We start from the raw sequence: 26,894 nt of genomic DNA, 5'->3' as shown, positions 1-26,894 counted from the left end.
AAAACTAGGATCATGGCATCTGGTCCCATCACTTCATGGCAAACAGATGGGGAAACAGTGAAAACAGTGTCAGACTTTATTTTTCTGGGCTCCAAAATCACTGCAGATGGTGACTGCAGCCATGAAATTAAAAGACACTTACTCCTTGGAAGGAAAGTTATGACCAACCTAGACAGCATATTAAAAAGCAGAGACATTATTTTGCCAACAAAGGTCCATCTAGTCAAAGCTTTGGTTTTCCCAATAGTCATGTATGGATGTGAGAGCTGGCCTATAAAGAAAGCTGAACGCCAAAGAATTGATGCTTTTGAACTGTGGTGTTGGAGAAGACTCTTGAGAGTCCCTTGGACCCAAGGAGATCCAACCAGTCCATCCTAAATTTGATCAGTCCTGGGTGTTCATTGGAAGGACTGATGTTGAAGCTGAAACTCCAATACTTCACCACCTGATGCAAAGAGCTGACTAATTGGAAAAGACCCTGATGCTGGGAAAGGTTGAGGGCAGGAGGAGAAAGGGACGACAGAGGATGAGTTGGTTGGATGGCATCACTGACTCAATGGACATGGGTTTGGGTGGACTCGGGGAGTTGGTGATGGACAGGGAGGCCTGGCGTGCTGCAGTTCATGGGGTCGCAAAGAGTTGGACATGACTGAGTGACTGAACTGAACTGAACAACAAGTTAGAGGAGAGAAATACTTGACAGAGAAGTCTTTAAGTGACCTTCACAATGATGGCTTTCCAAATGTTATCACTTGGTCTATAGATCTGTCTTGTGTGGCAAGTAAAGCTGAATCTCTTAGGACATGCTCTAGGAGTTTTTATTTAAAGAATAAATCTAGAATATGAGTTTATTTTATAGTTATTTTCTTTTTTCTCCTGAAAATGGAGTTATTAAAAAACAAAAGAAGAATTTAGTATTTCAGGAATCTGGCTCAGGTTCTCCTGGAGACCTGGAGAGCAGCATGCCTGCAGGATTCCTGAAAGTTAATATTATTTCCCAAGCAAATAGCTCAAAAAGTTAAGGTAGTTTCCAAAAGAAGTTCAAAGTCTTGACTGTGTGTGAAATTACTTTTTAAGCCACCATTCATGCATCTTTCTGATCCTCAGCTTTTTTTTTTTTTGTAGAAAATGGCTCTGAAGATATTGATATCCTTCCTAGTGGGCTGGCTTTCATCTCCAGTGTGAGTATTTCCCGTGCTCCTCAGATGTGCAAGTCAACAGCTGTATGCATAGAACATTAGTGTCACCAACACAAGTGTCCCACTTGTGTGTAAACTAGTCAACTAAAAGCACCAAAATGGGATTCCAGAGGCTAACTGAGGCAAGACAGAAGTGCCCAAGCTTGCCTACCCCATGGTGGGCAGTTATATACCCAGGGGAGTGCTGATAAGTGTATATTGAATTCCATTCACTTCCTAGACGAGGCTCCAGATTTGCTCTATGGCTGTCCATCCTCATCATTGCCCTACTGGCTGAGCCTCAGCTTCTGGAAGTCATCTTCCAGATGACTAATCGGTATTCCATCTCATCATGCTTGCCTGAGTTTGGAACTCAGTAAATGTTTGCAGAGTGAATGTTAGCCACGTTACTCAATTCATAACCGTCTTGCATTTCTTTGCATTTCCCAAAAGCATTTCCATTTTGGGTTCCTCAGCATTTAAAGAAAAGCTCTTTCAAAGAGGAGTAAGGAAAAACATGCATTTTATTTCCATTACCACCTTCACAGGTTTGGGATGATTAGGAAGCTATGAGAAGAATTGAACTTCAACACATTAAAATGTTATATTGTAAAAATATTGAAAATTATCATATACTTAGTTAAATCAGTTACAATTTGGAGTGGGACTTAGGATTTTGAAAAAAGTAGATATTAATTACATTTCCAATGTGAATTCTGATTGCTGGAATTGCATGTTCTAATATTCCGTTTGGGCCAATAAAATACTATCAAATAACACATTTTAAAAATCTATGTCTTTTTGGCCAAAAGGAGGGGGGCCCATAAAATATTCCTTAATGGTCCCAATTTCTAAATTCTTCAGTATAGTCAGGGTCTATAGTCATTATGCATTTTAAATTGCTGCTGGTGTGCTATATGTTAGGGTAGGTAGGTGGGAAGGATTTTATGTCTTTAGTTTTCCTCCAAAAACTAAAGCTGTCTAGAAAAGCTTTTTCTTTGTTGACTTAAACTACCTACTGTCAATTTAGATTTTCAATGTGATGCCCAACAGATCTTTAAAAATAATTATTTTATGGCTAGGAGATGTGTAGTTCCTACTGTATGTTTCTTTTCTATTAATATTTTCACTAGAGGTAAGTGTACTGAATTCTTGTTATTCAGCAAGTAGAGATTGTCATCACAAATAATTGTGAGAAACGTTAGCTCTTTTTGCAAAATAACAAACAACTCATTCTTATAGGATAAGGATAATGTTCTTTGCTTATTTTTAATCTTGCTGTACTGCAATAAATTCAAGTCCTTGTTCTTCTTGGTCACCTCCTACTGCCCTTTCCTGCCATCCTAGAACATGTTTGGAAGCTGCTGATTTAGGGAGTAATTCTGTGTGATAGATATTTTTAGCCTATTTAGAGGTGCCAAGCAGGCTATCTGCTTCCTTACCTTGGGACTTGACATGTTTTTTTGCCAGCAAGATTACTCCCTTCCTCACATGTTGCCATCTAACTCCTCGTTCCCTATGAGGGCTCACTGTAGTGGAACTTTAATTCCTCAGAAATATCCCTAACACTCTGTTTCTGGGCAAGGTGGCTCTTCTGTGCCCCCATAGTTTCCCTGTGGGTAGGGTCTTAGATGCCTCCCTGTATCTGATGGGCTTGCTTGGTGCTGCCTCCCTGGATTTCAGTCCTTCTGAGACAGGACTTTGGAGTGTCTGTTGCCATGCTGCACCTGACACAGTGTCTGGCATACATAGGTGCTTGACTGTTTACTGAATATGTGTGCTGGTGAATGAGGGCAGTGGAGGAGTTCAATGCTTGTCCACACGTACCTGTAGTCTGTTGGCGGAAATAAGATGCCTGCACACCCAGGTCATTTTTGCCATTTTCAGGGGTGAATGGTATCAAAATAATTGCAATCCATGCCAAAATTCTTACCTAAGTGCTTTAAACAGAAAACCAAGTATATGCAAAGAGTTTCATTCGTCGTGACACTTACTGTTTGTTGGCCGTGCTCCACCCTTATTCCCCAATCAGATCATTTCCATTTCCAGAGCACCTGATCCTTCTACCAGTTGGCAGTGCCCTCACATTCCTCCAAACTCCCTCCATACTTGCTGCGGGGTTCTGCCCTGAGCAGTGTTCCTGAGCAATATAATATTATCTACTGTCAAACCTTTCTTTATGGCATGGGAAAAAGTTGTACATCACTGTACAACTAATGATCAGAGTGATTTAGGCATTTCACTTCTCTGGGCTTAATTTTCCTTATATGAAAAGAGAAGATTTACCTCAAGTGAAAATGGGAAGAACTGGGTGTCTCTGACATCTTTCCCTGAATGTCACCACTATTTGTGCCACTGGACTTAGTGACGAATTGACTATGAAGGAAAGAGATTTGGAGCCTCCATTGTATGGCCTGATATTGGGGAGAGCAGTGATTCCCTTAACAGAGAATAGATACAAATGAGAGCAAGTATTTGAGGAGAGATGATTTTGATTTTGATCATTTGATTTTGAACTGCCTTTAGGAAGAAGTTGGGATGCAAGCTAGGGCTCCATAGAGAGGTTCCAGGAAAATGTGCATATTTGATAATTACTAATGTAGAAGAAATACCTGAAACCTTATGAATGAGCTCTGCAAGGGAAGAGTGCAGAATGAGAAGGGAGGGATGGATGAGGACAGAGGGAGGGAAGGGCAGGAAAAGAAGCAGTAATTCTATGTGGAAATTCTACTTTTGATTTTTTGATAAGAAATAAAAGTTATACCATAGTGTCAAATGCCACAGAGATACAGATAAGGAGATATGGAAGGATTATTAAGTAAGACATTTTGGAGGCCGTTGATATGACCTTTATAGAGGTATTTCTAGAAACTGGTAGAATATGGATTCCAGAGAATTAAGAGTTGGAGCAATTCAAACCAAGGCAACAAGGTCAAGTGATGTTTCTAAAAAATTTGACAGTGAAGGAAGGTGAGAAAAATGCCTGTTTGAAGTAGTAAAGTTGGAAAATATTTATTTCAGGGAAAGAGAAATGAGCAATTTTTCAGGTAAAAGAAGGGGACACTGGTGAAGAATGAGTGGTGAATTCTAAAGACAGACCCTAGAGATCAGGGAATTAACTAAGAACAGAAGGATATTCTTTCCTTAGAAAAGAGGGCGAAAGGATGAGACTTGATAAAACTGAAGAATAAACTGAGGTATAAAGGAGGGAATGAGTAAATTCATGTTGAATGGCATGGATTTTTTTTTTTTTTTTCCAGTGAAAAAGGAGGTAAAGTCATCCACTGAGAATACAGAAAGATGGTGTGGTCTATGGAAGATAATGAAATAAATCCAGAAGAGATACTTAGAGATACACAGTAGTTTACATATTAGAATAAACACAAATATTGATAAAGAATATTAAATGTCTGACTGAAGTTGAGATGATAACTTTGTAGTATTTTTCAACCTGATTTTAGACTGCTGCTGCTGCTGCTAAGTCGTTTCAGTCGTGTCTGACTCTGTGTGACCCCATAGACAGCAGCCCACCAGGCTCCCCCATCCCTGGGATTCTCCAGGCAAGAACACTGGAGTGGGTTGCCGTTTCCTTCTCCAATGCATGAAAGTGAAAAGTGAAACTGAAGTTGCTCAGTCGTGTCCAACTCTTAGAGACCCTATGGACTGCAGCCTACCAGGCTCCTCCGTCCATGGAATTTTCCAGGCAAGAGCCCTATATAAAAGTTAGAACAGGGCAAAGAGACTTTATAGAGAATTTGATAAGGAAGCAGTGAGCAAAGAGTGAGTCTTTCTTAGAAGACAGGCTCTTAACTGATGATGGCAAGATTCGAGGTCTGGAAGCAGAAGTGCATGGCTCAGGGCTGTTAAAAGACACTTGCTCTTTGGAAGAAAATCTGACAAACCTAGACAGTGTATTAAAAAGCAGAGACATCACTTTGCCAACAGAGGTGTGCATAGTCAAAGCTATGGTTTTTCCAGTAGTCATGTACAGATGTGAGAGTTGGACCATAAAGAAGGCTGAGCACCAAAGAATTGATGCTTTTAAACTGTGGTGCTAGAGAAGACTCTTGAGAGTCCCTTGGACTGCAAGGAGATCAAACCAGTCAATCCTAAAGGAAATCAACCCTGAATGTTCATTGAAAGAACTGATACTGAGCTGAAGCTCCAATACTTTGGCCACCGGCTGAGAAGAGCTGACTCAGTGGAAAAGACCCTGATGCTGGGAAAGATTAAGGGCAGGAGAAGGGCATGACAGAAGATGAGATGATTATATGACATCATCGACTCAATGGACAAGAGTTTGAGCAAAGTCCTGGAGATAGCAAAGGACAGGGAAGCCAGGCCTGCTGCAGCCATGGGGTTGCAAAGAGTTGGACATGACTTGGCAACTGAACAGCAACAACAGGGGCATGCTGATCTGTCCTCTAGGTGTGGTCACTTAAGGAGGATGAATGATAGAGGGAATAGCCCTTCCACCGATGGGCTTCAGTGGCTGGTATTATCTGAGGAAAGCCAGGTTTCTTATAAGATTTAAGCACAGAAGGACTATTCTAAGAAAAGTTTGAAGATATAGGCAGAGTTATTTGCTGTAGTCGATGGGGTCACAAAGAGTCAGACAAAACTGAGTGACTCAACAACAACGAATTTGGAACTGAAGACCTACTCTCCCAGAGGTCAGGGGTGAAGCAATGGAAAGTCCAAGAATAGTATGAGTAAAAGTGTGTGTGTGTGTGTGTGTAAGAGAGGGAGGGAGGAAGGAGAGAGAGAGTGCAAGGGAGAAGTTAGAGTAGAAAGAAAGAGAGAAAAGGAAAGAATTTAAACTGGGTATAAGTAGACATGAGTGTACAAGAAAATATACAATGTTGTTGATGTTTACATACATCAGAGTGATAGAGGAAAGATACAAGGAGGAAGTAGGCTGAGTTTTATAATTAGTATAGAATAAACCAATCCTAAGTTTTGACACAGTGACCTCGGATGCAGCAAAGGTCCAGTACATTCAGGACACCTATTATTGGTTGATAAATACCTGGTCCTTCCAGTAGAAACAGCCACTGTACAAGTTACTGGAATGAATGTTTTACAGTATTTGGAGAAAAGGATTCACATTCAAATCTTTGGACCAATCTGTAGGAACCAAACAGGTCGGAAATAGTCAACTCAATGAAACTGGTTCTCCTATTAATTCTTAGCTAATCCCACCTTTGTCGTTACATAATATAACAATGCAGGGTGTAACAATGCTCTCACCCTACATTGTTATATTATATAATGACAAAGAGTAGGATCAGCTAAGAATTAATAGGAGAACCAGTTTCATGGCCACCTGATGCAAAGAGCTGACTCATTTGAAAAGACCCTGATTCTGGGAAAGATTGAGGGCAAGAGGAGAAGGGGACGACAGAGGATGAGATGGTTGGATGGCATCACCGACTCAATGGACATGGGTTTGGGTGGACTCTGGGAGTTGGTGATGGACAGGGAGGCCTGGTGTGCTGCAGTTCATGGGGTCGCAAAGAGTTGGACACAACTGAGCAACTGAACTGGACTGAACTGAGGGTGGGAGCAGTGCAATGAAACCATACACCCTAGGACTAGAAAGAACCTCAGTAACTAAATATTTTAACTTCCACATTTTATAAATAAGTAACCTGTAGCTTAGGCAGGTTAAGGGACTCAAACAAAGTTATTCAGCTTAGTCTCTTGTATTATGCTCTTTGGCTTAACCTCCTCTCTATATATATTAAAAACTGAAGATAGGTTCTTCCCATATTCCCATTCCCAATGGCTTGGATGACACTGGTAATCCTTCAAATCAGATAATGGCAACACCTGACAGTGTAAAAAAATCCCAGAAATCTATCAAAGAAATTTAGAGCTTTGAACATTTTTGTTTCTCTGTTTCTTAAAGGGATTAAAATATCCAGGCATGCCAGACCTTGCACCAGATAAGCCAGGACGAATCTTCTTGATGGATTTAAATGAGCAAAACCCTAGGGTCCAGGAATTAAACATCAGTGATGGTTTTGACAAAGCATCCTTTAATCCACATGGAATGAGTACTTTCATTGACAAAGGTAAAACCTGAATGCTTAAGAATAAGGGGGAAATGAGGGAAATACCAAACCACTCATCCTCAAACTACCCAGCATGTATGTCAAAGGAGAGAAGATGCTATTTTACCATAAAGGTATATATTTGTGAGATAATAAATGTATATCAAAACATTTTTCTAATTGCATGAAAGAGGGGAAGATTAGATTGTGGTCAAACCCTCTTTCTCCTATTCCCTTTTCATCTCACCATCAAAACCAGTCTGAATGTTGTTCTCAGAAATCTAACATATAAATTAAAGGCCCTTTGAAAATAATCATGTGACATCATGCTGCTGCTGCTGCTGCTGCTGCTAAGTCTCTTCAGTTATGTCCGACTCTGTGCGACCCCGTAGATGGCAGCCCACCAGGCTCCCCCATCCCTGGGATTCTCCAGGCAAGAACACTGGAGTGGGTTGCCATTTCCTTCTCCAATACATGAAAGTGAAAAGTGAAAGTGAAGATGTGACATTATAAAACAACATAAAAGAAAACAATGGATGAATTTAGACATGATCAAAATTAAGATCTTCAAAAGATACAACCAGTATACCACAGGTAACTCTGCTCAAGGTTGTGTGGCAGCCTGGATGGGACAGAGTTTGGTGGATAACGGATACATGTATGTGTGTGGCTGAGTCCATTTGCTGTTCACTTTAAACTATCACAACATTGTTAATTGGCTATGCTCTAAGAAAAAGTAAAAAGTTTATTAAAAAATAATAAAATACCAGGTGATACACTTCTATTAAGATGAACTAAATAAAGAAAAAAACACCACCAAGGAAGTGAGATGGAATATTATTTGGCAATAAAAATAAATGAAGTACTGATGAACCCCGTAAGCATTACCCTAAGTGAAAGAACTCAGTCACTAAATGCCACATGCTGTATGATTCCATTTATATTAAATGTCCAGAACAGGTACATTTATAGAGACAAAAAGTAGATTCATGGTTGGCAGGGACTCAGGAAAGTGGGGAATGGGGCGTGACAGCCAATGGATATGGGGTTTCTTTGGGGGAATGATGAAAATATTCTGGAACTAGTAGACAACTCTGTGAATACATTAAAAACACTAAACTGTACATTTTCAAAGTGTGAGTTTAATGCCAAGTGAATTATATCTTATAAAAGCTGTCACAGAAAACTGAGCATAATTATGAATACACTGTATTATATATGCTTTAAAATAATATTATTTTTCTTTATAGTGTATAAGTCCAGACTAACAATTTTTAAATATTTGTGGGTCTACAGAAGAATGAAACCTCTCTAGTAGTAATGACATAAAAAGGAGGAGAAATGAAAGTGTTGCAAATCAAAATTTTTGAATGAATGGTGTTTTAATTCTTCCAATTACATACTGGAGTTACAATGCATTGTTAAATATAAATTCACTAGAGTAATTTCAGTGAACAAAAAAATATTAATAATTATCTCAGTCCACTTATCCAATCAATCTGTTTCATTCCTTTCATCTGAACCAATAGAGACTTGCTAATTTTTAAATAAATGGGTACCCTTTAAATAGCTCAAAGCTATTTTTGTTATTGTTCAGTCACTCAGTTATGTCCAACTCTTTGCGACCCTATGGACTGCAGCACACCAGGCTTCCCTGTTCTTTACCATCTCCTGGAGCTTGCTCAAACTCATGTCTATTGAGTCAGTGATGCCATCCAACCACCTCATCCTCTGTCGTCCCCTTCTCCTCTTGCCTTCAATCTTCCTGTGCATCAGGGTCTTTTACTAAGTTAAATATTCCCCTGAAATCTATAATAATATATGATGTGTATTTGCTTAGCAAGCTCTTCTTTAAAAGATAATTGTACCTAACAGTTTTATATTGTTCTTCAGTTCATAATGTACTTTCATATATAATTTATTCCTCAAAATAAAACACTGGGCCCAACCTTGACTCTTCTCCTCTCCCTGCCCCATTCAGTTGACTATTTACAATGTTCTGTCCAATCCACCCCTCACAGAACTCTCCAAGCTGCTCACTTCTCCCTATCCTTCCTGCACCATCCCAGTCCAGATCCCCAGCATGTCTTTCCTAGATTCTGCAGTGGCCTCTGATGGTACCTGCCCTCTTATATCACTTCAAATCATTTTATAAGCAAGTAGTTATTTTCTGTGCAAATGTGGTCATGTCACTCCCTTCTAAAAATTCATCATATGATTCCCATCACTCTCAGAAGTGAAAGTTGTTTTTTCTGTTTTTTTTTTTTTTTAAGCTAGGACCATTTACCGATTAATCCTCAGGCATATAATCAGGTTTTCAGAAGTTGAGTGTATTATTATTAACATCTTATTTTATTCATTAGTGACCTCCCCTAATTATGTATTTAATTCACAAGGCCAAAACATTATACATAAATTGGCATGCATGAGAAGATAGAGAATAAAAGTCTTCTCACCAGGCATCTCTTAAATGAAAAAAAGGTCTTAAGAAGGGGGTAAAACCAGGGCAGCACATATATTTTTCATGCTGTGACCAGCAAGAGTGTCTTGTTGAAGGGCCACGTGGGGACTAAATCCTACTTGTCCCCTGTCAAGTCCCTGGAAAAGAGTTGGGTCAGACCAAAAGAAAGGTTCATCTGTGAGGAAGCACTTTTCCTTAATTCAGATAAAGCTGCCCATGTGTTTCAGGGGCCCTGAGGATAAGCCCCACATCTCAGAGCTCCAGCTTCCAGCTTGCTCTACTGCATAACTGGAAACCCCAAGAAGGGAACTGAGGAGATGAATGCAGATCCAGTCCTGAGTGGAAGCATGGGCTCAGGTTTTTTCAAACTCTGGAGCTCATCTGATTTAGAGCTCCTGGTAAGTTAGAAAAGACTACTCTGACAAGCCAGAGTACCTTAATCTGGTTCACATCACAGCAGTTCACATTCCAGTATGAGAACAGACCCAGGTGAACATTCCTGAGGCTGGTTATAACCTAGAACTGGCTAATCTATCTTCTCCTACACTCATATTTACATTTCACATCGGTTGGGTTCACAAATAAATACCGTTTCTGCAACCTCAGGTATGGTGACTTGTGTTAGGGGTTCATTCTCTAACTGGGAGGTGTTTAATATGTTTACTCAGGCCTGATACCTCTTGAATGTGTGTTGCAATGTAGGCTTTTCTCATAGAAAAGAATTCTCGGGAAAGCTTCATTTGCCTGTACCCACTTCTGTTTGTTGAAGGGCCACTTGGGGAAACCACATCTATGTTTATGCACCATGGTAGCTCTGCAGCTTCCTGTTAGAGAGGGTGTGCAGGTGAGGCTGAAGGGAGCATTGCAGAAATATCTGGGCTTGGCTTTGCCACTGGGTGTTGGTAAAATTGCTCATAAGTCATTAACCTACTGAGTGTCAGTTTCTTCAATAAAATGGGGATTCTGGCATTTGTTTGACTTACATCAGATGGGTTGTGGGGATCACATACAAGATGTGTGTAAGAAAAATCCTTGGACATAATCAAGTTCTATACTATGTCTAAAATAGTTGAAATTGAAGCCAACTTCTTGGAAATTATGCCTTTTCTCCAATTTAGACCAAACTGTATATCTTTATGTTGTGAATCATCCCCACATGGACTCCACCGTGGAGATATTTAAATTTGAGGAACAACAACGTTCTTTGGTATACCTGAAAACTATAAAACACGAACTTCTCAAAAGGTATGGAATTATTTTGCACTTCTATTTATTTTGCGCCTCTGCTGTGTGCTTTGTTTTCTTAGTTCAGCAGGCTGTCTTATTATTTTTATTAGTTTTTATTTTTTTGGAGGCTAATTACTTTACAATATTGTATTGGTTTTGTCATACACTGACATGAATCTGCCACAGGTGTACATGTATTCCCCATCCTGAATGCCCCTCCCACCTCCCTCCTCATCCCATCCCTCTGGGTCATCCCAGCGCACCAGCCCCGAGCACCCTGTATCATGCATCAAACCTGGACTGGCGATCCATTTCATATATGATAATATACACGTTTCAATGCCATTCTCTCAAATCATCCCACCCTTGCCCTCTCCCACAGAGTCCAAAAGACTGTTCTACACATATATGTCTCTTTTGCTGTCTCTCATACAGGGTTATCATTACCATCTTTCTAAATTCCACATATATGCGTTAGTATACTGTATTGGTGTTTTCCTTTCTGGCTTACTTCATTCTGTATAATAGGCTCCAGTTTCATCCACCCCATTAGAACTGATTCAAATGTATTATTTTTAATAGCTGAGTAATATTCCATTGTGTATATGTACCACAGCTTTCTTATCCATTCGTCTGCTGATGGACATCTAGGTTGCTTCCATGTCCTGGCTATTATAAACAGTGCTGCAATGAACATTGGGGTACACATGTCTCTTTCGATTCTGGTTTCCTTGGAGTGTATGCCCATCAGTGGGATTGCTGGGTCATCAGATCAGATCAGTCACTCAGTCGTGTCCGACTCTTTGTGACCTCATGAATCGCAGCACGCCAGGCCTCCCTGTCCATCACCAACTCCCGGAGTTCACTCAGACTCACGTCCATCGAGTCAGTGATGCCATCCAGCCATCTCATCCTCTGTTGTCCCCTTCTCCTGCTGCCCCCAATCTCTCCCAGCATCAGAGTCTTTTCCAATGAGTCAACTCTTCGCATGAGGTGGCCAAAGTACTGGAGTTTCAGCTTTAGCATCATTCCTTCCAAAGAAATCCCAGGGCTGATCTCCTTCAGAATGGACTGGTTGGATGTCCTTGCACTCCAAGGGACTCTCAAGAGTCTTCTCCAACACCACAGTTCAAAAGCATCAATTCTTCGGCGCTCAGCCTTCTTCACAGTCCAACTCTCACATCCATACATGACCACAAGAAAAACCATAGCCTTGACTAGACGAACCTTTGTTGGCAAAGTAATGTCTCTGCTTTTCAATATGCTCTCTAGGTTGGTCATAACTTTCCTTCCATGGAGTAAGCGTCTTTTAATTTCATGGCTGCAGTCACCATCTGCAGTGATTTTGGAGCCCCCCAAAATAAAGTCTGACACTGCTTCCACTGTTTCCCCATCTATTTCCCATGAAGTGATGGGACCGGATGCCATGATCTTCGTTTTCTGAATGTTGAGCTTTAAGCTAACTTTCTCACTCTCCACTTTCACTTTCATCAAGAGGCTTTTTAGTTCCTCTTCACTTTCTGCCATAAGGGTGGTGTCATCTGCATATCTGAGGTTATTGATATTTCTCTCGGCAATCTTGATTCCAGTTTGTGTTTCTTCCAGTCCAGCGTTTCTCATGATGTACTCTGCATATAAGTTAAATAAACAGGGTGACATATGGCAGTTCTATTTCCAGTTTTTTAAGGAATCTCCACACTGTACTCCATGGTGGCTGTCCTAGTTTACATTCCCACCCACAGTGTAAGAGGGTTCCCTTTTCTCCACACCCTCTCCAGCATTTATTGCTTGTAGACTTTTGGATCGCAGCCATTCTGACCAGCATGAAATGGTACCTCATTATGGTTTTGATTTGCATTTCTCTGATAATGAGTGATGTTGAGCATCTTTTCATGTGTTTGTTAGCCATCTGTATGTCTTCTTTGGAGAAATGTTTAGTTCTTTGGACCATTTTTTGATTGGGTCATTTATTTTTCTGGAATTGAGCTGCAGGAGTTGCTTGTGTATTTTTGAGATTAATTCTTTGTCAGTTGCTTTGTTTGCTATTATTTTCTCCTATTCTGAAGGCTGTCTTTTCACCTTGCTTATAGTTTCCTTTGTTGTGCAGAAGCTTTTGATTTTAATTCGGTCCCATTTGTTTATTTTTGCTTTTATTTCCAATATTCTGGGAGGTGGATCATAGAGGATCCTGCTGTGATTTATGTCAGAGAGTGTTTGCCTATGTTTTCCTCTAGGAGTTTTATAGTTTCTGGCCTTACATTTAGATCTTTAATCCATTTTGAGTTTATTTTTGTGTATGGCATTAGAAAGTGTTCTAATTTCATCTTTTTACAAGTCGTTGACCAGTTTTCCCAGCACCACTTGTTAAAAAGATTGCCTCCTTTGTCAAAGATAAGGTATCCATACGTGTGTGGATTTATCTCTGGGCTTTCTATTTTGTTCTATTGATCTATATTTCTGTCTTTGTGCCAGTACCATACTGTCTTGATGACTGTGGCTTTGTAGTAGAGCCTGAAGTCAGGCAGGTTGATTCCTCCATTTCCATTCTTCTTTCTCAAGATTGCTTTGGCTATTCGAGGTTTTTTGTATTTCCATACACATCGTGAAATTATTTGTTCTAGTTCTGTGAAAAATACCATTGGTAGCTTGATAGGGATTGCATTGAATCTATAGATTGCTTTGGGTAGTATACTCATTTTCACTATATTGATTCTTCTGATACATGAACACGGTATATTTCTCCATCTATTAGTGTCCTCTTTGATTTCTTTCACCAGTGTTTTATAGTTTTCTATATATAGGTCTTTAGTTTCTTTAGGTAGATATATTCATAAGTATTTTATTCTTTTCGTTGCAATGGTGAATGGAATTGTTTCCTTAATTTCTCTTTATGTTTTCTCACTGTTAGTGTATAGGAATGCAAAGGATTTCTGTGTGTTGATTTTATATCCTGCAACTTTACTATATTCATTAATTAGCTCTAGTAATTTTCTGGTGGAGTCTTTAAGGTTTTCTTTGTATAGAATCTTATCATCTGCAAACAGTGAGAGTTTTACTTCTTCTTTTCCAATCTGGATTCCTTTTATTTCTTTTTCTGCTGATTGCTGTGGCAAAAACTTCCAAAACTATGTTGAATAGTAGTGGTGAGATTGGGGGTACCCTTGTCTTGGTCCTGACTTTAGGGGAAATGGTTTCAATATTTCACTATTGGTAACTTTTGCTGTGGGTTTGTCATATATAGCTTTTATTATGTTGAGGTATGTTCCTTCTATTCCTGTTTTCTGGAGAGTTTTTATCATAAATGGATGCTGAATTTTGTCAAAGGCTTTCTCTGCATCTATTGAGATAATCATATGGTTTTTATTTTTCAATATGTTAATGTGGTGTATTACATTGATTGATTTGCAGATATTGAAGAATCCTTGCATCCCTGGGATAGAGCCCAATTGGTCATGATGTATGCTCTTTTTAATATGTTGTTGGATTCTGTTTGCTAGAATTTTGTTAAGGATTTTTTGCATCTATGTTCATCAGTGATATTGGCCTGTAGTTTTCTTTTTTTGTGTGGCATCTTTGTCAGGTTTTGGTATTAGGGTGATGGTAGCCTCATAGAATGAGTTTGGAAGTTTACCTTCCTTTGCAATTTTCTGGAAGAGTTTTGAGTAGGATAAGTGTTAGCTCTTCTCTAAAGAGCAGGCTATCTTAAACTTTTGTTTTGAAGTGTTTTTTTTTCCCTAAACCTTTCTAAAGGTTCCCATGGTGACACTGCCCTGCACCTCACTAGAAATTGCTGTATTTAGTATTGAATATCTCTAACTTTTGGAAAGCATTTTAATCCTATAAAGGTGCTCATTTATATTCCCAAACTCTAATTCCATCCTTGGTAACACAGCAGTGCAGTACCTGCTATTGGGCTCTTTAAACACCCACACCCTCTAGTTGTCCTTGTAGGTTGTAATCTGAAAGCCACACCCACTGGGTGTTATAACCAGCCTCCAGAAGGACCATTCCTTTGTTCAATCAAAGCTTTAAAGTAGAATTTGAAGGGGGGGGGCGGGGGGGCGGGAAAGGCCTGGAGGCACATATACAAATTCACACTTATCAAGTGTTGACTATGTGCCAGGCATTGTGCCAAAATACCTGATCCACCTCTTCTCACAACTGCCTTTAGTAACAGGCAGTAGTAAACACACTTAGAGCAGTTTGGGGCCAAGTTACTTCCCCAAGTTATATAACTTGTAAGTGGCTGAATTAGGTGTAAACCTTGACCTATCTGAATTCAAAGCTGGGCTCTTACTCACTGTGATGAACATCTTTTAGAAAAATTCTAAGTTTTTTTATGGGCTAGGTTGCCTGTTCCGAGCCTGTAATGAACTATGAAGAATCTTTTATAAAACAGACTCAGCATTAAAAGACTGGTTCTAAAACAGTAGAGGTCCATCTTTGCATCAGGAAGAAGAGTAGGGAAAGCAAAGGAACGAAATTCATCTTCTCTCCTTTGCTGTCTTTCTCAACGACATATTTTAATGTCTCCAAACAGAATTAGGGGGCAACAAAAGCAGAGGGGAGGAAGTAAGAGAACTTAACATTGTTGACTTCTCCCATGATGTGTCGTGTTGGGTTCTGAGGCATGGTGGGGACTAGGACTGCCACAAGGTAACTGAGAAACTGTGGACCAACCCCTTAACCTGTGCTTCAGTGTTCTTCAGCAAAATGGGGATTTTCTCACAGGCCTGATTACCTACCTGGTGATTGTGAGGATCAAATGCAACAATGTCATCTCATGGGAATAGCTCCTCGGCATAGCCGGAGGGAAAACTTGAGACACAATTCCTTTATTAGGGAGGACCACCCCAGGATACAAAAATCAGAGACCAACCTGAGGCAGGGGAAGGGCAGTGTCATAGGTTGAACTGTGTCCCTTCAAAAAGATAAGTTGAAATTTTAACCCCCGTCCCATACATCAAAACATGACCTTATTTGGAAATAGGAAGTTTGTAGATGTAATTAGTTAAGATGAGGCTATATTAGAGCCTGCCTTTAATCCAATACAACTGATGTCCTTATAAGAAGACAGACAGCAAATGACACAACAAATCTGTTGTCTTAAGCCTCCCAGCTTGTGGTAACCTTTTTACAGCAGCACTATTCACAAGAGACTATGCCAAAGCCTTTGACTGTGTGGATCACAATAAACTGTGGGAAATTCTGAAAGAGATGGGAATACCAGACCACCTGACCTGCCTCCTAAGAAATCTGTATGCAGGTCAGGAAGCAACAGTTAGAACTGGACATGGAACAACAAACTGGTTCCAAATAGGGAAAGGAGTATATCAAAGCTATATGTTGTTACTCGGCTTATTTAACTTATATGCAGAGTACATCATAAGAAACGCTGGGCTGGAGGAAGCATAAGCTGGAATCAAGATTTCCAGGAGAAATATCAATAACCTCAGATATACAAATGACACCATCCTTATGGCAGAAAGCAAAGAAGAACTAAAGAGCCTTTTGATAAAAGTAAAAGAGGAGAGTGGAAAAGTTGGCTTAAAACTCAACATTCAGAAAACTAAGATCAAGGCATCTGGTCCCATCACTGCATGGCAAATAGATAGGGAAACAATGACAGACTTTATGTTTTGGGGCTCCAAAATTACTGCAGATGGTGACTGCAGCCATGAAATTAAAAGACGCTTACTCCTTGGAAGAAAAGCTATGACCAACCTAGACAGCATATTCAAAAGCAGAGACATTACTTTGCCAACAAAGGTCCATCTAGTCAAAGCTATGGTTTTTCTAGTTATCATTTATGGATGTGAGAGTTGTACTATAAAGAAAGCTGAGCACTCAATAATTGATGCTTTTGAACTGTTGTGTTGGAGATACTCTTAGAGTCCCTTGGACTGCAAGGAGATCCAACCAGTCAGTCCTAAAGGAAATCAGTCCTGAATATTTACTGGAAGGACTGCTGCTGAAGCTGAAACTCCAATACTTTGGGCACCTGATGTGAAGAACTGACTTATTGGAAAAGACCCTGATGCTGGGAAAGATTGAGGGCAGGAGAAGAAGGGGACAACAGAGGATGAGATGGTTGGATGGCATCACTGACTCAATGGACATGAGTTTGAGTAAACTCTGGGAGTTGGTGATGGACAGGGAGGCGTGCTACATCCATGGGGTTACAAAGAGTCAAACATGACTGAGCAACTAACCTGAACTGAACAAATACAGAAGAGAGTCTATAGTAAATATATTTGTCAAGCCAGCCACTGCTAAGTGTGACTGACTACTTGAAATCATGCGATTGCCCTCCAATAAGCAACACAGGCATCATTTCAAGACAGTCTAGTCAAGATAAGAAAAGAAGAGGAATTTATCCACCAGCCCCATCTTTCAGTAGTCAAAGGTTTGCTTCAAGGGTTGTTAATTCCTGCACATAGCTCCTTATGCAGGCAAATCTGGTGATAGCCTGTGCTTTGATAACAATCTGGAAGCCTGGAAGTAGGAGTAAGAGGCCCATAACAGACATGGGCAAGGCACTAGAAGGTACACTGTGGAATTATGTCAGGTCCCATGCAGAGCAGGGTGAAGCAGTGCCAGCTGGAACAGAGCAGGTGGGCTTTGAGGACTTTGAGAGGTGCCCTGATGAACACAATGACAAGGCATTTCAAGAGGTGGAAGAAAGTGCTACAGGACATATTATGAGGGAGTTTAACTTAATCTATGGTGTTGGGCAATACCTCTTCGAAGAAGGACTGTGTAAACTGAGACCTATAAGAGAAGTAGCCCAACAAACTTGGGAAAATCATTATACACCAAAACCTCAAAGTAGCTCCTAATTCATCCAAATTTTTCTTTCCTGAATTAAGTCTAAACTTGTATAGGTGTAACTGAATCACTTTGTTATACACCTGCAACTAACATCATTGTTAACTGACTATACTCTAATATAAAATAAAAAATTTTTAAATCATGTATACCATGAGAAAGGGTGGCACATTAAACTTTTTGACAATATTGTATATTTTACAAAGTTGCTGCATAAAGGAGCTTCACGCACACACACAAAGTTCCATTGTTTTTCTTGCATTTTTTTTCAAGTCATCTCTTTTTTTCTTTTCCAAAATGGAACTGACTTTGTTTTTATTGACTTTTGTTGTAAGACTTGCTTCATTTAAAATTTTTAATGGTATTAAAGAACATAAATAAGAAAGAATAACACTCATAATCCCACCTATGCAGAGAAAATATAACGGTCAGACTGATCTGGGTCTTGGTGCAATAATAGAAAAGAAAACCCCTAACTCTTTCACAGCTCAAATGATGAAGTTGTTTTGTTTTCTCACTTATGCTATGTACACTGTAGATTCAGGAAGTCAGTTGTATGGTGTCCTCATGTAGAACCCTAAGACAGGACCACACTTTACCAGAAAAGTTGCTGGTTACTGTGGGAGAGTGAGGAAAGCATTCTGGCTCTCAAAGCCTCCCATCTCAGAAGCTAATATATCATTTCATTTTCATTGGCCAGAGCAAGTCACATGGCTGTGCCTAACTCCAAGGGCATGGAGAAGCCTAATTCAAGAAAGAAGAGAACCAGAACTGCACCATGACCACCACAGATAACTACTATTAACATTCACAAGCTAACAGATTTAGATTTGGGGTTTATCTGTAAACTTATCTGTTTTTGCTGACTCCTATGGAAGGGAAGGGACTGTGAGCCACCCGGGAAGTCCCTTCCCTTCCATCAGATCTGATCAGATCAGTCGCTCAGTCATGTCCTACTCTTTGCGACCCCATGAATCACAGCATGCCAGGCCGCCCTGTCCATCAACAACTCCCAGAGTTCACACAGACTCACGTCCATCGAGTCAGTGATGCCATCCAGCCATCTCATCTTCTGTCGTCCCCTTCTCCTCTTGCCCCCAATCCCTCCCAGCATCAGAGTCTTTTCCAATGAGTCAACTCTTCACATGAGGTGGCCAAAGTACTGGAGTTTCAGCTTTAGCCTCATTCCTTCCAAAGAAATCCCAGGGCTGATCTCCTTTAGAATGGACTGGTTGGATCTCCTTGCAGTCCAAAGGACTCTCAAGAGTCTTCTCCAACACCACAGTTCAAAAGCATCAATTCTTCGGCGCTCAGCCTTCTTCACAGTCCAACTCTCACATCCATACATGACCACAGGAAAAACCATAGCCTTGACTAGACAAACCTTTGTTGGCAAAGTAATGTCTCTGCTTTTCAATATGCTCTCTAGGTTGGTCATAACTTTCCTTCCATGGAGTAAGCGTCTTTTAATTTCATGGCTGCAGTCACCATCTGCAGTGATTTTGGAGCCCAGAAAAATAAAGTCTGACACTGTTTCCACTGTTTCCCCATCTATTTCCCATGAAGTGGTGGGACCGGATGCCATGATCTTCGTTTTCTGAATGTTGAGCTTTAAGCCAACTTTCTCACTCTCCACTTTCACTTTCATCAAGAGGCTCTTTAGTTCCTCCTCACTTTCTGCCATAAGGGTGGTGTCATCTGCATGTCTGAGGTTATTGATATTTCTGCTGGCAATCTTGATTCCAGCTTGTGTTTCTTCCAGTCCAGCGTTTCTCATGATGTACTCTGCATATAAGTTAAATAAGCAGGTGACAATATACAGCCTTGACGAACTCCTTTTCCTATTTGGAACCAGTCTGTTCTTCCATGCCCAGTTCTAACTGTTGCTTCCTGACCTGCATACAAATTTCTCAAGAGGCAGATCAGGTGGTCTGGTATTCCCATCTCTTGAAGAATCTTCCACAGTTTATTGTGATCCACACAGTCAAAGGCTTTGGCATAGTCAATAAAGCAGAAATAGATGCTTTTCTGGAACTCTCTTGCTTTTTCCATGATCCAGCGGATGTTGGCAATATGATCTCTGGTTCCTCTGCCTTTTCTAAAACCAGCTTGAACATCTGGAAGTTCATGGTTCACGTATTGCTGAAGCCTGGCTTGGAGAATTTTGAGCATTACTTTACTAGCGTGTGAGATGAGTGCAATTGTGCGGTAGTTGGAGCATTCTTTGGCATTGCCTTTCTTTGGGATTGGAATGAAAACTGACCTTTTCCAGTCCTGTGGCCACTGCTGAGTTTTCCAAATTTGCTGGCATATTGAGTGCAGCACTTTCACAGCATCATTTTTCAGGATTTGGAATAGCTCAACTGGAATTCCATCACCTCTGCTAGCTTTGTTCATAATGATGCTTTCTAAGGCCCACTTGACTTCACATTCCAGGATGTCTGGCTCTAGGTCAGTGATCACACCATCGTGGTTATCTGGGTTGTGAAGATCTTTTTTGTACAATTCTTCTGTGTATTCCTGGCACCTCTTCTTAATATCTTCTGCTTCTATTAGGTCCATACCATTTCTGTCCTTTATTGAGCCCATCTTTGCATGAAATGTTCCTTTGGTATCTCTGATTTTCTTGAAGAGATCTCTAGTTTTTCCCATTCTGTTGTTTTCCTCTATTTCTTTGCATTGATCACTGAAGAAGGCTTTCTTATATCTTCTTGCTATTCTTTGGAACTCTGCATTCAGACGTTTATATCTTTCCTTTTCTCCTTTGCTTTTCGCTTCTCTTCTTTTCACAGCTATTTGTAAGGCCTCCCCAGACAGCCATTTTGCTTTTTTGCATTTCTTTTCCATGGGGATGGTCTTGATCCCTGTTTCATGTACAATGTCACGAACCTCATTCCATAGTTCATCAGGCACTCTGTCTAGCAGATCTAGGCCCTTAAATCTATTTCTCACTTCCACTGTATAATCATAAGGGATATGATTTAGGTCATACCTGAATGGTCTAGTGGTTTTCCCTACTTTCTTCAATTTAAGTCTGAATTTGGCAATAAGGAGTTCATGGTCTGAGCCACAGTCAGCTCCTGGTCTTGTTTTTGCTGACTGTATAGAGCTTCTCCATCTTTGGCTGCAAAGAATATAATCAATCTGATTTCGGTGTTGACCTTCTGGTGATGTCTATGTGTAGAGTCTTCTCTTGTGTTGTTAGAAGAGGGTGTTTGTTATGACCAGTGCATTTTCTCGGCAAAACTCTATTAGTCTTTGCCCTGCTTCATTCCGTATTCCAAGGCCAAATTTGCCTGTTACTCCAGGTGTTTCTTGACTTCCTACTTTTGCATTCCAGTCCCCTATAATGAAAAGGACATCTTTTTTGGGTGTTATTTCTAAAAGGTCTTGTAGGTTTTCATAGAATCGTTCAACTTCAGCTTCTTCAGCATTATTGGTTGGGGCATAGACTTGGATTACTGTGATAATGAATGGTTTGCCTTGGAAACGAACAGAGATCATTCTGTCGTTTTTGAGATTGCATCCAAGTACTGCATTTCGGACTCTTTGTTGACCATGATGGCCACTCCATTTCTTCTGAGGGATTCCTGCCTGCAGTAGTAGATATAATGGTCATCTGAGTTAAATTCACCCATTCCAGTCCATTTCAGTTCGCTGATTCCTAGAATGTCGACATTCACTCTTGCCATCTCTTGTTTGACCACTTCCAATTTGCCTTGATTCATGGACCTGACATTCCAGGTTCCTATGCAATATTGCTCTTTACAGCAGCGGACCTTGCTTCTATCACCAGTCACATCCACAGCTGGGTATTCTTTTTGCTTTGGCTCCATCCCTTCATTCCTTCTGGAGTTATTTCTCCACTGATCTCCAGTAGCATATTGGGCACCTACTGACCTGGGGAGTTTCTCTTTCAGTATCCTATCATTTTGCCTTTTCATACTTTCATGGGGTTCTCAAGGCAAGAATACTGAAGTGGTTTGCCATTCCCTTCTCCAGTGGACCACATTCTGTCAGATCTCTCCACCATGACCCGCCCATCTTGGGTTGCCCCACGGGCATGGCTTAGTTTCACTGAGTTAGACAAGGCTGTGGTCCTAGTGTGATTAGATTGACTAGTTTTCTGTGAGTATGGTTTCAGTGTGTTTGCCCTCTGATGCCCTCTTGCAACACCTACCGTCTTACTTGGGTTTCTCTTACCTTGGGCAAGGGGTATCTCTTCACGGCTGCTGCAGCAAAATGCAGCCATTGCTCCTTACCTTGGACGAGGGGTATCTCCTCACCGCCGTCCTTCCTGACCTGCAACATGGGATATCTCCTCTAGGCCCTCCTGCACCCGCGCAGCTACGGCTCCTTGGACCTGGGGTTGGTCCTCCCAGCCACTGTCCCTGGCCTCGGGCATGTGGTTTCTCCTCCCGGCCGCCGCCCCTGGCCTTGGGCTTGGGGTGTGGGGTATCTCCTTCTGGCTGCCGCCCCTGACCTCCGACGCGAGGTAACTCCTCTCGTCGCCACCCTTGACCTCGGACGCAGGATAGCTCCTCTGGGCCGTTCCTGCGCCGTCGCAATCTGGTACTCTTGGCCGCTGCCCCTGACCTCGGACGTGGGATAACTCCTCTTGGCTGCTTGCTGCCCTTCAGGCATGGGGTCCTCCCAGCTCTGCCCCTGACCTCGGACATGGGGTGGCTCCTCTCGTTAGCGTGCCCGTCGCAGCCGCCTGCGCTTTAGCGCGCCCGCCCGTCGCAGCCACCCTTCCATAGGAGTCAGCAAAAACAGATAAGTTTACAGATAAACTCCAAATCTAACTCTGTTAACTTGTGAATGTTAATAGTAGTTATCTGTGGTGGTCATGAGTGAGACAACAACAAGTGGCTAAAAGAAAACCCATCAGGGCAATGAAAAGTCATGCACTGTTTGTGGAATTCTTTAATCCAGACTAGTTCTTGTACAATTCTTCAAGATGATGAATTATTGGTCTTTGAGATTTCATGATTTTAATTAGTCCATGGTTTGTTGGTTTTCTCTCTCTCTCTCTTTTTTTTTTTTCATTTTAGTGTGAATGATATTGTGGTTCTCGGACCAGAACAGTTCTATGCCACCAGAGACCACTATTTTACCAACTTCTTTTTGGTGCTATTAGAGTTGTTCATGGATCTTCGCTGGACTCAAGTGCTGTTCTACAGCCCAACAGAGGTTAAAGTGGTGGACAGAGGATTTAGTTCTGCCAATGGAATTACAATCTCACTAGACAAGAAGTAAGCTCTTTTATGAATTTTCAACCATTTACCCTTGATGTTCTTGTGGACTCCATCCCTGAAGAAGTGGTTACTTCTTGAGGCTTAAGTACTCAATACATGTGTGCAGGGATCCAGTGTGGCGAGGGGTCACACTCAATGTGTGATCTTAAGCCACCACTGCCCTTGTGCACATAAGGCTCCCCCAATAAAATGAAGGATTTGGACTCATGGATATGAGGTCCTTGTTTCAAATTCTTTTTTTTTTTTAATAGAGGAAAAAGGATATATGTTTTCTTGTTTAACAAAATGAATTAAATATATGAAGCTTCAGCTCAAACTCTATATAAAATTACAGAGGTCTGGGGCCATGGGTTGTGGGGTGATGGGTGCCTGGTCCCGGGGTGAGTATCCAGCATGGCCACAAGGCCAGGTGGGTCTTGGGCTCCAGGAGAGGGCAAGTCTCTGTGGCCCAGCCTTCTTTTTATTCATTGTTAATATTATTATCTTAATTTTTTAAATTTCAAGGGCCCCGTCTTTCTGGCCATGGGAGGCTAGGTGAGACAGGAGGCTGGCTGGGATGGGAGGCACCCCCAGCCTGCCCCAGCCTGTCAGGGAAGTGCCTAGGACTGCTCTGCCCTACCCCCTGGCCCGGATACTGGTGGACTCCTGGACACCCAGGACAGGTGGTAGCAAAAAGAGCCTGGGCAGGGACATAGGCGGGCAGGCATAGTTTGTTTCAAATTCTTGTGTGACTAAAAAGGAGAAAAAATGCACAATACCTCTATTCTTTATGAGGCCAGAAGGACTTTAACTAAGTTAACTTATACTAAGTTCCGTTACTCAAAAGTTCTTATTAGACAGGGAGGCCCAACTTAGACTGGGCACTGTGATTATATAAGTGGCAGACTTCCTTTCATACTACAGCAGACTTTTCTATGAGAAAATGCTATTTTATGCAGTATAAAATTTTATGAGAAACATTCTTTCAAAGTGTTTTAAAATGGAACGTTATTTAAAAAGAAGAGTACCATGAATATTAAATGTAATGGTATGGTAGTAAGTAGAGATGATCCCTGTGGAAAACAATTCTAAGTATTCTTCCTCTTTTTAAAAATGATTGTGATTGAGTTTCATGATCATCTGCTACATCTTTTCAAGCACTAGTTTCAAGCACTAGAAGTACAGAATCTATTGGCCTTACAAGAGATCCACTTACCTCCATTCGATTTAAAGAATAAATTGTGACTCTGTTAACTAATGAGACTGAGCCAGTATGTCATTTGGAAACACCAATTCCATTGCCTTTGGTCAAATTTCATATTCAAAGCTTATTAAAGTACTTCAAAAGTATTAAACATACTACTCCATTATCTTTCACTGTGGTTTATAGCAAGGTATTGCACGGGCATGTTGAGCTATTGTGAATTTGTATACCTCTTTTCCAAAATAAGTGTTAGTGTCATCTTTCATTATTACTTGCTTAAATGTCAATGTTGTTTACTTCAAAGGTATATCTATGTAGCTGATGTATCAGATAAGAACATTCATGTTATGAAAATACATGACAACTGGGATTTAACTCAACTCAAGGTAACAGTACCCTGGTTTCCCATACAATATGTTCCATTAGCTCCCAAGCTTGACCTGGGAATGTACTTCTTGAATGAAGGAAATGAGACTATTTTAGAAGAATGATGGTGACATTATGTTTGCACTTAGAAAATTCAGTAGCAAAAATACCAATTTGGGGAGCCAGAAGGAGCTGGTAGGAGGGAGGTGGGAGGGATGAAAGTCAGAACAATGTTTCACTGCTTCCTCTTCATTGGAAGGTAATCCAGTTGGACACCTTAGTGGATAACTTAACTGTTGATCCTGACACGGGAGATATTTTGGCAGGATGCCATCCTAATGCTATCAAGCTGCTGATGTATAACACCAAGGATCCTCCAGGGTCAGAAGTAAGTTCTTAGACTTACCTGAACTGCAGGGGAAAGCTGCAAGAACAAATAATAATGGAGGTGACTTGGGAGAATTTTGCAGGCTATATGTGATGTTCCAGAACTGAACAAATTCTGCATATGGAAAGAGTAAGATTTGGGACAGGCTGGGGAGATACAGCCCGTTAACCCTTTCAAGTCACCTGGTGCCCATTAACCATCAGTGCTAAACAACATATCCCATCCATGCAAAAGCTATACTTGTTTTTAGAAATCATGGGTGCCAGTCTGTGGCCCAGGGAATGGGGAACCCTGGTTTAAATGATCTTGATTAAACCCTGGTTTAAATGTAATCTCAAAACAAAATTAGATTTTGCCAGCAGTTCTATTATATATGATAGTGCTGAAGAATGTCTCATTTTAAAGATGTTATTTTAAATCTCTTCTAAAATAATATCATACACCATTGAATTTTATATGGCATTAAAAACAACAGCATAAAGTATTGCAATTTCTACAGCATTATGCTTAAGAATAAAAAAATCTCTAGTGAATTTAAATACAGATATAAATTCTTGGCAACATACTATGAGAGATTTATTCCCAAAAATTATTGAGCACTTATAATGCACTAGACTTTGTTCTCATACTTAGAATATACATCAGAAAATAAAGCATACCAAGATCCCTACTGTTAGGGAGGGAGATACTCAATGAACAATAAGCATCAGAAATAAGTAAATTATATATTAATAGTAAGTTTTAAGTTGAAAAGTTCTATGGAAGAAAAAGCATAACAGTAAAAGGGATCAGGACTGCTGTGAACAGAGGGACAGCAGGTCTTAGTAAATACAGAGACTAAGACAGACCTCACTGAGAAGGTAAGATTCTAACAAAGATATAATGTTTGAATCTAGGTTTGGGGTGTTGGGAAATTGAGCCTCAAATGCCACCCTGGTAATTGGTCCAGTGGGTAAAGAGAACATACTGCTTCCAAAATTGCTATTCTTTAGTTTTTTTTTTTAATTTGTTTCTTGAGATTTCCTGGCAATCCACTGGTTAAGATTCTGTGCTTCCAATGCAGGGGCTCACACTTGATCCCTGGTTGGGGAACTAAGATCCCACATGCTGTGCAGTACAGTAAAAATAAATAAATAAAAATAAAATTTTTTTTCTTTTATTAACAAATTAGTCACAACTTTTTTTTTTTTGGGGGCCACATCGCATAGCTTGTGGGATCTTAGTTCGCAGACCAGAGACTGAACCCTTGGCGGTGAAATTGTGGAGTCCTAACCACTGGACATCCAGGGAATTCCCTAGTCACAACTTCTTGACAAAAAAACAACAACCAAAAATAATAGTAATAATAATAACCCAAAACATCAAAAAATATAAAAAGTACAGTCTGAGACTGGAGCCTGAAGAATGTCACCCTGAGCTAGCAAGCTACCCTAGCCTCAGATGTGTGATACAAATTTTCTACAAATGCCCAACAATAATGTCTGCTTTAAAAGAACAAAAGAAAATATGATCCATAGAATGATTTGAAAATTGCTTAGACTCTTTTTCATGTCTCCATTTTCAAGTTTAATCATTTGTTTATTTTAGGTATTCTTTACAATCTCTGATACCCTTTATTTTTGCTTGAGGCTAATGTTTACATGAGTTCCATCTTGAGTATTTATTTCCATGTAACAAACCTGAGATAAAGTTGTAGGATCTTCCTTAAGGTAGGAACTTAAAAAAAAAAAAAAAAAAAACTCTACTAAACTCTTTTAATGAGATGTCGATATAGACTCATGAACTCCTACTTGGTTTTCTTTGATTCACATCATGTCCTGATTGAGTGAACTTCATCCAAGCTATTTGGAAACCTGAGCACGTATATATTTACTGATTAGCAAACTAAAGAGTGTTAATCCTGCAGATCAAAAATAGGACTAGGCAGTTGTGTCAGACTGAATTCCAGA

At 40.4% G+C, this 26,894-nt stretch overlaps 2 protein-coding genes and 1 long non-coding RNA gene across 4 annotated transcripts in view; 2 read left to right on the top strand and 1 right to left on the bottom strand.

Annotated features, from left to right (window-relative positions):
- Positions 1-26,894, bottom strand: part of LOC129658910 (uncharacterized) — an 86,900-nt gene that overhangs the window by 36,536 nt on the left and 23,470 nt on the right. The window lies entirely within an intron of this gene.
- PON3 (paraoxonase 3) overlaps positions 1-26,894 on the top strand; it is a 46,583-nt gene that overhangs the window by 9,633 nt on the left and 10,056 nt on the right. Inside the window, exons 3-8 of the mRNA XM_055589758.1 lie at positions 1,126-1,181; positions 7,090-7,255; positions 10,814-10,940; positions 22,805-23,005; positions 24,496-24,577; positions 24,817-24,945. Coding sequence (XP_055445733.1) covers positions 1,126-1,181; positions 7,090-7,255; positions 10,814-10,940; positions 22,805-23,005; positions 24,496-24,577; positions 24,817-24,945 — 761 coding nt within the window. The remainder of the gene's footprint in view (positions 1-1,125; positions 1,182-7,089; positions 7,256-10,813; positions 10,941-22,804; positions 23,006-24,495; positions 24,578-24,816; positions 24,946-26,894) is intronic.
- The window catches only part of PON1 (paraoxonase 1), a 58,624-nt gene continuing 56,548 nt past the window's right edge, over positions 24,819-26,894 (top strand). The window contains exon 1 of the mRNA XM_055589760.1: positions 24,819-24,945. The gene's annotated coding sequence lies outside the window, so the exon portion shown is untranslated. The remainder of the gene's footprint in view (positions 24,946-26,894) is intronic.

This window comes from Bubalus kerabau, chromosome 8 (assembly GCF_029407905.1).
Source record: "Bubalus kerabau isolate K-KA32 ecotype Philippines breed swamp buffalo chromosome 8, PCC_UOA_SB_1v2, whole genome shotgun sequence".
NCBI lineage: Eukaryota > Metazoa > Chordata > Mammalia > Artiodactyla > Bovidae > Bubalus > Bubalus kerabau.
This window is presented reverse-complemented; position numbering and strand designations above follow the sequence as displayed.